At 41.3% G+C, this 12,106-nt stretch overlaps 1 protein-coding gene across 1 annotated transcript; it reads right to left on the bottom strand.

Annotated features, from left to right (window-relative positions):
* Window positions 1-11,259: 11,259 nt before the first annotated feature.
* LOC126562934 (uncharacterized) lies at window positions 11,260-12,069 on the bottom strand. The gene is made up of 2 exons (XM_050219538.1): window positions 11,800-12,069; window positions 11,260-11,714 (listed from the first exon to the last, which is right to left on the bottom strand). Exons 1-2 carry the CDS (start codon window positions 12,043-12,045, stop codon window positions 11,262-11,264), a joined length of 699 nt encoding a protein of 232 aa, XP_050075495.1. The 5' UTR covers window positions 12,046-12,069; the 3' UTR covers window positions 11,260-11,261.
* Window positions 12,070-12,106: the final 37 nt, after the last annotated feature.

Below are 12,106 nucleotides of genomic sequence, written 5' to 3'. Positions count from 1 at the left end.
TATGTTCAGCACGGAGAAGGTCGTTCTTAGATTTTTGATTAATTTCTTATCTTGTGCAAATTGATTGTACCAGCGCAGCGGTAGGACCACCCTCAACCTCAAAGCGAAATCTTTGGTGCCGAAATGGAGAGGCTGCACCCAGGCACATGTGTACCAAACACGGAGATTACACTTTGGTGGGGGTGTGTGGAATGTTTGTCGCCACTGTTTGCACCGTTTTCCGCTTTTCCGCACCGTACCAGATGGTGGTAATTAAAGCGTTCTTCTACGTTCTTTGCCCTGCCCCTACTAGACGTACGCGCGAAGAGTCACGCGTTGCGTGCGTACCCGTGGGTGATGATGGTATGGAGAGGTTTGGTTTGGTCGGCCCGATTTTAAACACATGATCAGCATCACCATCATCATCGATCGGTGCATGCGGTGGCACGGACTTAAGGGTGGAGTTGAACGGCGGTGGGCGCGATAAGTTTACAAAGAAATGTGGCGCTGGGTAAGCTTTGGTTTCTAGCACCACAATTTAGTTCAGAATGGCTTTCTTCTGAGGACAAACATTGATAAGGTGTTGGCCTCAGGGTGGTATTAGGTGCGCGAAGTGATTGAAACGTTTATCTGCATTGTTATTGCATTAATATCTTCAACATGAGCTACAAAAGGTTACAATTCTTCAAAAACAAACCCCCAAACTAAGTTGTACCACAGAAATTCATAGCCTAAAGTTTGGAAAAGGTAATAAGTTTTTATTTTTACATACATAATACATAAGACGTTTAAGTTAGAAAATTAATAAACTTTCATTTTTCATAATAAATACAAATGTCATCGTGCCTTATGTAAATTGAACCTTAATCGAAACACACGGTGCATGTTTGGTTAAACGATAATACTCCACCGCATTGATAATGTGTAATGTATGTGACTCTAGGTGCATTAAATTCTCTGTGTAATTGACGTGTATGACGTAAAATGCTTTGAAAAACAAATTAATCTTTGGATGCATGCTTGACTTAAACACGCTTCCGATCAGATGATCTTTGATACGATTCAACCAATTGCATTTTCAGATGATCAATCCTTAAAATCACTTCGTAAAAAGCATAATTTAGAACCTTTAACTAGGTGTCTCGCTTTATAAACGATAAAATAGTGCACGAAATGTACAAAAAATCCCTATGACAAATTTCATTGTTTCATTCGAGAGCGTACAACAGGCAAACGGTTGGCCATGGTCAGCATGTGTTTATCAATGCTCGACGATTATTACATAGAAACACGATTGATTTTGATAACTGTTTTACGTCGAAATTAAATGATTGATTAAGGACAATATTTATGGTACTTGATCCATTTTTATTCCTTTCCATTATTTAATTTCCGCAAATATTTCGCCCATTCCATAAGGGTTATCATGGGGATTAGCAGCAGCAGCAGCAATGTTTATAAACAGAATTTTTATTTTACCAAGCCATTTATGACACACAAACACGCCCGTGCATGTTCTGTACTCTTCTTATCCTTGGCTTAATGATCTCTAAGGTCATGCCGGACATCGAATGGTTTACTGGACTTGCCGATACCACGTAGTTGGACAGTCAGTCCTCACTACGATCCGGATAGAATTTGAACCCCGGTCCTGCCGTTTGAAGACCGACGCCGATATCTTTATACCTTTTTTATAAGTCATTGGTAGTCCAACTACGGAACAAATTAAAGTGCAATCTCCAGGCTTATGAAGAGCAAGCACTCTTCTACGTTTATATCGACTGTATTATGGGATACAAGAATTATTTGGTACTACGTAGTACGATCTAGGTTAGATTTTATACTGGCCACACATTTGAAACTCTGTTCTATCGTTTACCATGGGTTAAACATGCTTCTTAACCTTCTCACTGGGCTAGATGTTTACTATTTGAACTACATTATATAAAAATTCCTTGCACAGAGGATCATATTCCTCCATAACTGGGACCATTGACGCTCCGTCTGTTCTAAATTATACAAACATCATGTAAAAGAAAGAAAAAAAAGGAAAGAAAATGCGTATTTAGTAAGCATGTCAACCACTGAATCAGATATAAAAATATGATGGTAGCAGGAAAGGAACGAGACAATAAAACTTATAAACTAAATTGATTTTCTGGAATAAAATTGTTAAGAATCATTTACCGTGGTAAACGATAGGCTTATCTATTATTGTAAATAATGCACTAACGGTGACACAGAGCAGGCATGGTAGATTTCAATGACGCGCCTTGAAACGTGAATGTAGGAAAAGAAACTGTCCGTCTTTTCCGACGAACTGAATCGGATCGAGTGTCGAGTACAGTGAAATAAAGAACGTTTGTGTGTATGCTAACTAAGTATGTAAACTGTAAAGATGTTGCTTTCCTTCCTTGACCTGACCCTACAACAGACAGGCGACAGTACCAAACATCAGTGAGATTCGACCAAACTGGAATGCATAAACGCAGCAGCACCAACATCACTAATGTGTGAGGTCGTAAATTATGAGACAACAGCACCCCACAGAGTGTCAACGAACACGAATCCGACTGAAGTGGCTCACTACAACCCGGTGGAACGGAGGAAAAAAAAAACAATGCAAATGCGTTGTTATATGACGCTGGTTCCGATGGAGTGCTGGAGATTTTATAGTTTATCGGTAAGATTTAACGATCCTTGGGGGAGTTAGTGTATCGAGTAATCATGATGAGATAATACACAGGCCCCTGTTTTACCGCGGCACATCGACACAAACGGTTGTATTGGGTTGTATCAGTCCCCTCCTAATCTACATAACACATAGTATTATTAAACTAGAGTTACCACAAATGTACCATGGGCAAAATTATAAATTCATTACGCTTTGAAAGGGGAAATCGTTACATTTTTCAACAGTAGCACAGTTGGGCCTTTAATGATCTTTTATTGCTCGCGCACATTCTCTTTCGCGTGCAATTATTTATTTACCAAAAAATAAAAAAATTGCTGCTTGTGACTCACTTGAATTGGAGGAGTACGATTTGTACACTGACACACACACACGTTTTCAAATAGTTAAAATTGGTTTGCAATGATAGCGATAAGTGAGGTAGAAGACAACACCTTACCTTCTGGGTGCCAAGCCCATTATTTTGCATGTTTACCACCAGCAAAACCCACCAAACATCAGTCTTTAAAGCTAGCTAGCTAACCATTTTTAACAAATTGTCAACAAATAATAAGCCTTTCCCGCCAATATTGCCACTCACCGGGCAACTCGGTGGATGTCGTATGGTGCAAAGTATGGCCAGTGTACGTGTGTGTGGGGGGGGGCTTTTGTATATAGCAAGTTGTCTCAAGTTCACTGCTATCTAAATAAAGATCAAACAACGCTCTAAAAATGAGAAAAGAAACATAAAGGCCAACCAACTGTTGGTGTTATACAACAATGTGCAGCACAGTGTCTGCATAGACTCCCTTTACCATCCCAGACAGGGAGTCACTTTGGTCGACCACTTCCGGTTTGTTTAGTCTGTTCTCGGACGGGGTGAAAATGATGCCCATTTTGGAATTTTTTTGGAACTTCTAAAGATTCCAAAGCGAAATAAACAGATAAATTATTAACACATCGATTCGGAGCAGCCAAAAAGGCGAGAAAGTGCAACTGAAGATTGTTTCGTTCTTAGAGTTCTATCACTAGTTGAAGAAGTGAGGAAATAGTGAGCCATATAACGTCTAATAAGACATAGTTTTCAGTCGAAAAAAATTTGGTTGTAAAAAGCCTGTCTTCCGTTGAGACATTTCGAGTCTTTTGCGTTGTAATGCATCAATTCGAGGGTTGTACGTGTAAGAATATCCTGGAAACAATGGACATTAATATACCAAACGCGAGCATGTCCGATACGAAGCAGGCCTCAGCAGCAATAAATCGATTTTTTTTGGGAAAACCTTTTTTGGAGGACTTGGTCCAATTATTTTTCATCCCATATATAGCTATTTAAATAACTATTCGGTCGTCAGGCTTGGAGAAGGTTGACAAAAAACGACCATTTATCTTAAAGAAAACCAGGAACAAAGCTCCAAGAAAAATTTCGAGGATCTCGAAATGGTTTTGTAGAATGCTTTTTGGGTGTAGAACTCGTGCAAAATTATTTAAGACAGCTGTAGAGCGCCATAAGCTAGGATACTATTATTATTATACGGCTTTCCCTGATCTAATTACACGATTAATCCCAGCTTATTTTGAAACACTTCAAAATCATCTCACCACTACTACTGCTGCTGTACGTTCCAAATGCAATTTCTCATCCTTTTAGCTTGATCCGTCATCTGTCGGCACGATCATTTATTTAATATGTATTTTAGCACATCCTTTCCCATCAATAAGAGCATGCTGGTTTGGTTGATCTCCATGTGTGTGGCGGACACAAAGGAATTACAAAATAGGAAAATTGCAGCCCGCATTTGTGGAAACCACTTTCTTAGTTTCCCAGATCGGGTGCAACCAACTCAGACTTAGTTTCTGCAGCCGCAAGAACAACGTACCGACAACAAAACAAAGCCATTAATTGTTGTACACCAAATTGATAATGCTCAAAATTTTAAACGATACCAAAGGGGAGACACAACCAAAGATTGCCATGTTTGGGTGGGTCGTGGACATTCAATTCAAAATTCAAACGCTCCCCTAGCCAGCTTGTCCAGACAGCAAGAAGTGATACAATGGTGATGTGAATCATGCTTTACATGTGGTATTAATATGGCGCAGTCGTTTGCCTCTACAGTTTGTGGTACGAATTCGAGCAGCCGAATACCATTAGAATGCCGTCACATGCTTGCACCCAGAACATGGTAGTGCGTGCAGCAGTAAACGGTCAAGCACAGGTGCACTCTATGGATGACGGTTTGGGAGGGGTTTGGTGTTCAAACGGAGCGGTGGTAAAGTGTTAAGTAGCGCCAATGGGTGTTAACAAGATGCGCAACACCTTCGCGGCTCGGTGGACCTCGTCGTCGGCGCGTCGATTATCATCGAGAAGCCGTCAAAGGAATCGCCGTAGGACGCGAGTACTGATTTGCTTCCGGCAGGGTGATATGAAACGATCTCATTATGAGAGCACGTTACGGAGGATGTAATCGCTTTACAGGCAGGTTATAAACATTTGAAAAATGTATTTCATACTGTAGAATTAGAATGAGAAGACTCCGAAAACCTGCAGTGAAAGTTGCATACACCTGCCGACAATTCGTAGGAACAACAACGTTCTACCGCCGACTGGCGCTCGTAAGCCATCGTATCCATCGAAACACTTGTTGCATTTGCGCTTCAATGCGCATCGATTAGCGCTAGGGCTACAGTGGAGCGTGTTTGCATCCGACTATAGCGTTTTTTTGAAGTTCAATATCATGGCCTTAACTAATGGAGGAAGGATCTAATGGAATGTTGGTGGTGCTGGTTCCTAACAAAATGGTTAGAGACATAACAACGCCACGGTATCGTGTTGTAGTGCTTGGTTAGTGTAGTCGTCGCTGGTGGCACTCCAAGGGCAGACAGGTTGAAGGGTGGAGGTGCATTTGAAGCTACGCTAAACGCTTCCGCCAGCCGGAAGTGTAAAACCGTCAGAATTTGGCGACGGAAACTAGTGCAAATCGGTAGCACCACTATCCATCGCGCCGTCTTGTTTATCCTTTTTTGGCAGACAGAGTTTGCTCTGTGTCATGTTTCCATTAAATAATATTTTTGCTTCATTTGTTAACCTCTCTGCTTCTAGCGAAATGTGTGAAAATGTAGAACAATTTGTTTCTTTTTTTTCTACACTATATTTTAAAATGGCCATCGAAAATCGATCAAAATTGACTAATTCTCTATCAACAAATAAAATATTATCATGAACTAGCTATCCATTTTTTGCCATTTCGTGCTATATTCGTTTCGCAAGCGTTGCACAATACGAACCAAAAGCACCTCCAAACCCCATGGTCTCCAATGTGTGATGGAATATTAAAATATGCTGGAGTGTTATACTGACAGTCATTAAAATCAAACATGCGCCTTCCTGCCCTGACTACGGCAGACGGTGCTCGATTTGCCGTGCCTCATTGGTTTTGGCTGCAGCGTGCGCGGACCTTAGGCGCGGACCCACCAGCGGCCGCTGCTCTTGCGTCGTTCTTGGCGTCGGTGTGCTTTGTGAAAAAGTCTAAAAATAATAATGTTTTGTGTCAAGGTAATTCCATCAACCCCGTACGCTTCGCTGCGAACGGATCGGGAAACGCTTTACTGTACATTTGGGGCTAGGTGCAGTAGAAGTGCATGCAAATAATTAAGGCAGCTTCTTCCTTCTGCATCACAGTTGCACCACACAACCATCACCATACCAAACGATTGAGCTAGGGATATGTTTTGGTTTTGTATGTTTTTTTTTGGGGGAAAACCTCATTACTCATACTAGACGCAACTTATCGTTGGAGTTTGTGCATGGCGAAGTAGTATTTCCCTTTGATTGGTTGGAACATTAGAAAAGCATTTTAATCATTTTTTGAAGTGATCTTTAAGAATGATCAGCACACGATGCAGCTAAAAAGATTTGCACTTTTAACAGCTAATGTACTTTAAAAAATAAAATCAAAAGAGAGAGTCGCTTAAATGTATTAAAATTTGCTTCAATCGTAGTCTTTCTTAAACAGCGCCTTTCGAAAGTTAACTGGCTCGTTAGCCATGGCTGTCAGCTACACAAATGTTCGCATGCTTTCTTGGTTCTAAGCTGTATCTCTATCTCGGGAAATGGTCGGATAAACGTCCATAGAAGTCCTCCGCTTCAAAAACTTCTTCTGATCACTGCTAAAGGTACTCAACGTTGGAATGATTTTTTTCCAGGAGCTTCGATAACCGGTAGTCATGGGTGAATATCTATTTTCTATTGCAATGCACGCCTTTAACCGGATTGGACCCTTGTGGATCGATAAAGGCATAATAATACTGCATTTTTTTCAGAAAAGTATTAAAAAGTTGTCACTGATCTGGACGTTTCTCACAGTCTCCTGCTTAGCTCAAGGATAAGGATCGGATCAAATTTTGTCTCTACATAATACATTATTGTTAATACCTTAACGAGGTAATACTATATGTTTGTTTGCGTTCTACCAAATTTTTATGGAAACATGGAGTGGTCATATGGAGATCATATCACACTGAATCAAAAACATATCAAATTTGGAAACCTTAACCACCGAAACAAAGTAGAATTGGCTAATTGGGATTTCGTGCTTGCGAATTCGATCCACAACACAATCGTGGATCGTTAATGCTGCATTTAAACAATGAATTCATGCACGCGTTAGGCGTATTCCAAAATGCTTACTTTCGACCGGATGTAGATGATTCATCCTTTAATATATTTGCAACCCTTTCCTCATCTGTGCACTGTTTACATTCGGAACCAGCAGCATTCCTTTCATTCTCGAAAAAATGAAGTAGCAGAACAAAAATTGCAACACTTAATGTATGACCGTAAATATTTCACATAAGATATGGAAAAAAGTAGCAACATAAGGTGAAGCATCCACACTGGTTTTCTTGGCGTGCACGGACAGCAACACAACACATTCTTCGCTTGGAGGACCATATGTGTGGCTATAAATATGTGGTGTCACAATTTGCCAGATGCTGTAGCGTTCGTAATATTCATTCGGTGTCATAATATTCTTTCTAATGCGTGGAAAATCAGTTTCAGATTTAAGTTATTCTATGCTTGCTAGACTTGCCGATACCACGTAGTTCACTACGATGGGGACGGTCCGGATGGGATTTGAACCCCGGTTCTGCCGTTTGAAGACCGGCGCCGAAGACGGAATACCCTAGTTTCTTTTAAACGGTTTCAAAAATTGTCATGTTTGTGGGGAAGATATTTTTCAATTAGAATGAAATCTTTTACAATTTGGTTGTTTACTCCTTGAAGATAATATAGGCGAAGTGATCGCTTCCAGATGGCCAGAAAAATCCACTTCTTAAGGCATTTTTTAATTACTTTTCTAAGTGTTTTGGACCCATTCAAGAATGGCTCAACGGATGACCGAGAAATGCATTGGTATTATCACAATCATGTTCCTTTATATAAAGTAAAGAATGGTGCTTCTGAGGGAAATACTCTTGAACTATTAAACTATTATTGAAATCTTGATACTATTAAATTACAGCGAGGCTGTGGACAATTATACTTCGGCACCGGGATTAAATTTATTTATTTTATTTATAATTAATTATGACGGTCCAGTGCCGTATTATTCACCGGGATTAAATGCCGTCCAGAAAATTGGAATAAATTTAATTGAGGCAGCCACAACCTTTCGATCACAAGCTCTTTTCAATGTAATGGTGCCAAAGAAGAACAACGATGAGTTAGTTATTGTATATGACCTAATAGACTTATAGTGATGCAACGAACTTACCTATTGTTGTTTATGTTACATATCATATAGCGAAATATTGAGAAAAAATATCTTGAAAAGTAACGTCTACAGAATATCGCTTTGAAACTTTTACTTACTCTATTTTAATCTGTAGCTTTAAAAGTTTGATATTTCTTTTCGTTTGAAATGGACTAAGCCACAACATAGCATAAGTCGATTAAAGCTTCTTTACGTTATCATATGTACTTTTTCCATCTTGTTCTCTTTGACTTTTCTATGCTGACATGGCGATTGGTCTAAAATCACAGAAAAAGCATGGATTACTACATGTTTCAAGAATGCATTTGTACAATGTATCCGATCTACTTTTTTCTCAAACAAACCACCCTCTTGACTGACAAACAATTTTCTTGTTTGTTATGAAAACCTTTCCCAAAATAACAAAGTAACCGGCGACGTGACTGTCTCGTTAAAAACCGTTCACCGGTTTCTTATAAGCCCACTTGAATGCTCTGGTGAGTAGGAAACATAAAAATCCCATCTTGAGTCTTTCCTTTGTGTCCTGGTCTCTCTTTCGACACATGTGAAACGGCGGGCGTGACATTATAAACCTCCACAACATGAAATTCCTTTCCTTCATCCGCCACAGTACAAGGAAAACATACCTAATGGAGAGCGTGCAAAGTGAGTATTGAATCAGTGGAAAACTTCTCATCCCTCGCGAGACACAGAAGTCGTCCGAGGAGTCGCTGTATCGTTTGGACCGTGCACCGCGAACAAGGTGGTCGTAGTAGCCCGGTTGGTTGTGCGCTTTTCCGCGCAACGACGGTTTTGGGTTGAGGTAGGCGAAAATGGTTCTCGTATCGTATGCTCTCCCTCTCTACTACTACAACCTGACCACGGTAAAGATGGAAGGCCGGGTGGATTGGGGTCGGATGCTTGGGGTGGATGTTTAGAATTTTTACATTTTCCGTGCGTCGGCGTGCGCTGTGTGAGAGGTATCTCACCAAAATCATCTCACCAATACATTTAGCCTCCTTCCCCTCTTATCCCTTTTCCTTCCACAATACCGTGCGAGCGGACGGAGGTGTGACCTACTTTAGTAGCCTTTACCGTATCCAAGTCCGCGCATCCTCGGGCATGTTGGAATGGAGAAAAGCCGAGTGTCGAGCATAAAGAGAATGACAGTTCAATGTTGTTTACTGAGAAACCCGTCGGTAATTTCCCACGGCAAAAGGAGGATGAGTCCGAATTTTGCGTACGTGAGCCGAAGAATGTGTGAGTGTGTTTTGGTGTGGAACTTGTAATGGAAAAATCGATTTTTCCATTACAACGGTTAAAAAGGACTCTCAGCTACGTACACTTCAGCTATTATCGTACGGTGTTGTTCGTATGAAAACGGATAGAAAAAATGTAAAAACTCACCTGCTGGAAATTAACGCCACTGCTGTGCCGTTTTGTGCTCCTTATTTAAAGTCGAAAGACTTTTTCAACGAAGGATTCTCCGTTGTCTTTGAAACCAGCAAAAACGTCGTTACTTTTGCTAAAACACCATCCACAACCACCAGTGCGTATGACCGAGTGAACTGGATCAAAGTTTTGGAACACAAATTACGGACACTATTCGGGCGTTTTCCGCAGGACAAAAACACTGCACACACTACTCAAACGGGTGCACTTCCATTCGCAAACCGTGTGCTCGAAGATCGGACCTTCGACCGCCGTTCGTTCGCGGACACAGACTTCCGTTGCCGAGGAGGAGAACCGAGCGACTGTGGTGCTTTTGACAGCTGATCCGACGGTTGGCCGTTCCCGGACATGCGCATCTCCTGGCAAACGGAAGACGGTATGTTTTTCTCACTCCTGAACGCTGTACTTGAACACCAATGATCACCGTAAATCGGTTTGTGAAGGAGCGGTTACTAAGGTTCGATTCCTCTGCAGGTGGTCGATGGGTTCAAGAAAATTTTCCGCAATATTAACTTGTGCTTGAGAATCGATTGCAATTATCGGACGGACGCGAGACCATTACCACCGACTACTACGATGCAATGCAGAACACAGATTGAAGGGCGATCGTGCTTCTTGACCGAACTATACGAAAAAATAGAACGCACGCGGGTATTGTTGTGACCGAGCGGTACATTGCTTTCGGTGGAATTGTTGGGTGAAGAAGAAAAGAATAACGCAGCAAAATCACTTCTTCCGAGACAGAGAGAGAGAGAGAGAGAGAGAGAACAAAACAAGAGAGCGGGAGAACTTTTTGCGCGATCTCCGTCGCTTAATACGCGACTACACTGCTTTAGCTGCTGGGAAGAGCTGGAATATCAAGTTAAGATGAAAAATAGTTATTCTTCATGTTTTATAGGATAAATATGTGTCTTTTATAGTGGTAAAACCTGAAAGTCAGTATTAATGAACGTATAATATTTATTCAAACGCATCTTTACTATTGCTTATGGTCACGTGTAGACAGCGCTGTAACATAAGGGAAAACATGAAAATATCTCGCTCTCTTGCTTCCCTTCTCATTCTATCTAGAAACGACTTGGTAGTTTATCTCTTTCTCTACATCTAAAATAATAAACAGTTGTAATTAATTTCGATTCCATTTAGGAAGACAATAATATCAGTATTTTATGGGAAATTGCACTTATTTAACTTCTATAGCCATTTTTTTCCTTGTTTTCAAGTACAGGACGTGACAGCTTTGTTATAAAACCAACGGTTAGAGAAATGGAGGTGCATGGTCCTTTGTGCGTACAGAATATTATGTTATTTTATTAAGGATAGTTTTATTTTCACATAAACTTAATGCTAGACTTGATTAGAGTACGCTTCAAACTATATACCTACTTCCCTTCACTGACATTCCATTACATTTCCACTTGCTCCTCTTGATCGGCCTCTTCTTCTTCTTCCATCAGATGATCCAGTTGTAATTCTGTTCCTTTGCCATTTGTACTTGTACCAGCCGCCTTTCGCGGATTCGTTGCTCGCTTAGCCCTTTTTGGAACCTTCTGTCCCACCACGTACTCGGGCATCAGCACTCTTCGCCCATTAAACTGTGGCCTATCCTCAGCGGGTGTTTCCACCGGTTCGTCCGCCTCATCCAGCTGACTGCGCAGTCTTACGGAACGATTAAAGCGCACGATTGACCTGCACGGTTGGTCCGTGGAATTTAGCGGATTAGCATCACCGCTACTGTTTTCTGCCGATTCCCGCTGCTCTTCCATCTGCTTCAGGAAGGAAAAGGCTGCCGTCATGTTGCTACGATCTGATGTGTCTACATCCTCCAGCGAGTACTTGATCCATTTGTGCGGGTTACGCTTCGAATGGAAAATGAATGGGGCGGAAACCCAAAGATATCAACGGTTTCTTTGGGAAGGATCGTTGGACCATGCCGTTTGTTACCTTATAGCCCGGAAGATTGGCCCTCTTCAGACACCGGCCGATCGGTGCGTTTGGTCGTTTGAAGATGCTTTCTCGCCCTAGATACCGATCAACGACGATCGGTTTTATGCGACACTTAGACAGCTGCGCCAGACTGTAGTCCGTTTCGTTCACAATCTGCTGGTGTAGAATCGAATCTGCCGCGATGCTCTGTTCGGCTGTTTCCAGCGATGAAAATAGAAGGTTTTTTTTCTCTTCAAAACTCATATTTTCAGCAGCAGGCGTAGCAGCAGCAGCAGCAACGATGGATGATGGTTTGTTTATGTTT

This window comes from Anopheles maculipalpis, chromosome 3RL, assembly GCF_943734695.1.
Source record: "Anopheles maculipalpis chromosome 3RL, idAnoMacuDA_375_x, whole genome shotgun sequence".
Lineage (NCBI taxonomy): Eukaryota > Metazoa > Arthropoda > Insecta > Diptera > Culicidae > Anopheles > Anopheles maculipalpis.
The sequence above is the reverse complement of the archived record's forward strand: the minus strand, read 5'-3'. Positions and strand labels throughout refer to the sequence as shown.